Genomic DNA, 1824 nt, shown 5'->3' on the forward strand with positions numbered 1-1824 from the left:
AAAAAAAAAAAAAAAAGAGTCACCTACAATACCTCTTGGATGGCCTGAGAGCAAATTAACAGCAAATTGTAATTTTTGAGTGAACTATCCCTTTAAAGCAGATGGTATAAATGCAGAGCACACTTATAATAAACAGAACTTTATCATCCACTGAAATATAGTTTCATTATAGTAATCGTTCTTAGTATGAACTTGCCAAGTATGATGACAATTTCCATTTTTGGGGAGGACTATCCCTTTAAGAATGCTTTAACATGAATGAATGTGTTTGATGGTATTGATCTGCTTCACAAAGTGCTAAATGGACTGAATGTGCACTGACAGCAGTGACTGGCAATTTTCACACACAAATGTGTAGTGCTCAATTCACTTTAGTGTGAAAATCGAGATGACCCGTATCAACCGGACATGCTCATGCGATCGCATTAAAAACATGCACACGTGCTGTGGAAGCTTGTGGATAAACAATACAAGGTCATAAATGATGTAAAATGGTCATTTGCTCACAGATAGAACAGAAGCAGCCTACTGCAATCTCCCTCCTGCTCATAATCCGAGACTGCAGTTTGACAGTACCATGTATTAGGCACAGGAGGGCGCTGTACTTACCAGAGGATCAACACCATTCAAAATCACTTCTTTAACATCCAGAGTCTCATCAATCACCTGTCAACACAGACAGGGCAGTCTCAGTTACTTCCTTGGGAACTGAAGAGTGAGTCAGGGTGTGTGCGATGTACAGTAAAGTGTGTTAGTTTACTGAAAGGGCATACACAAATATTCAAGATCAAGGGGACCAAATGTAAACTGATATTCTAAGTATTCTGAATATTAGGCTGACGTGTCCCCCTCAATGTCTGTGGTGGTTATTGTGCGGTTTACAGCAATAGATGGGTATTAAATACTGTGAGCAAATCCAAAATAATTCATGATCTTTGATATAGTGACTATGTCCTTGTTCCAAAACATGGCTGGTTGCATTTAATGCAGGGAAAGATGATCATTTTCATCTTGGTATTTTGCTATTAAACAAAACACCTCAACGTGTATCGAAAAACATTCGATGAAGGGGCCATCAGAGCATGTTTAAAGGGATAGTTCGCCCAAAACATGAAAAGTGTCATTATTTACTCATTTCATTCCATACCTGTAAACTTTTTTCTTCTGTGGAACACAAAAGATTACATTTTGAAGAATGTTGACAACCAAACAGTTTCAGTTCCCATTGACTTCCATTGTATTTTGGTCCATACAATAGCAGGCGATACGAACCAAAACTGTCTGGTTACCAACATTCTTCAGAATATCTTCTTCCACAGAAGAAAAAGTCATACAAAACACAAGGGTTTTCATTTTTTGGGTAGACTATCCCTTTAATGTAGCTTAGATTCTCACAAATCCCTGATAGCTCCTCGATGTGATTTCAGAAAGACAAACATGCAAAAAATTCAAAACAAGCCGAACACATGAGCCACATTCTTCAGAGAGATCATGCATTGCATGTGTTCAGCTCAGCCCTTCACAACCACACGGGATCTTGTGTGAGCTGCGATTAGAGGAGACTGGAATGTGACTGGGAAATATGTGAACGTGGCATGCAATGAATGCTGGGATATGAATGAGATAAGACCAGATTTGTCTATCTGGAAGGAGATAGCAGTGACCGCAAGGCAGCAGAACTGCTAAAGTTTCAGGTAAGGTTAGATTTTAAGCTTTGGTTAAGCTATAGATGTTTAAACAGATCAAGTTTGGAAATAAATGCAAGAAAGAAGTCCAGTCATAACTCAACATGCAAATAATATGACAATGCAGGTTAGATTTTGA

The 1824-nt window shown here is 38.5% G+C and overlaps 1 protein-coding gene across 2 annotated transcripts in view; it reads right to left on the minus strand.

Moving 5' to 3' along the window:
* The window catches only part of LOC107577283 (amyloid-like protein 2), a 7527-nt gene that overhangs the window by 4838 nt on the left and 865 nt on the right, over nt 1-1824 (minus strand). The window contains exon 2 of one of the 2 annotated variants that reach the window (XM_016263376.1): nt 610-666. The exons of the other annotated variant lie outside the window; for it this stretch is intronic. Coding sequence (XP_016118862.1) covers nt 610-666 — 57 coding nt within the window. The remainder of the gene's footprint in view (nt 1-609; nt 667-1824) is intronic. 2 annotated transcript variants of the gene reach the window in all.

This window comes from Sinocyclocheilus grahami, unplaced genomic scaffold, assembly GCF_001515645.1.
Source record: "Sinocyclocheilus grahami isolate Dianchi unplaced genomic scaffold, SAMN03320097.WGS_v1.1 scaffold5615.1, whole genome shotgun sequence".
Classification (NCBI taxonomy): Eukaryota; Metazoa; Chordata; class Actinopteri; order Cypriniformes; family Cyprinidae; genus Sinocyclocheilus; species Sinocyclocheilus grahami.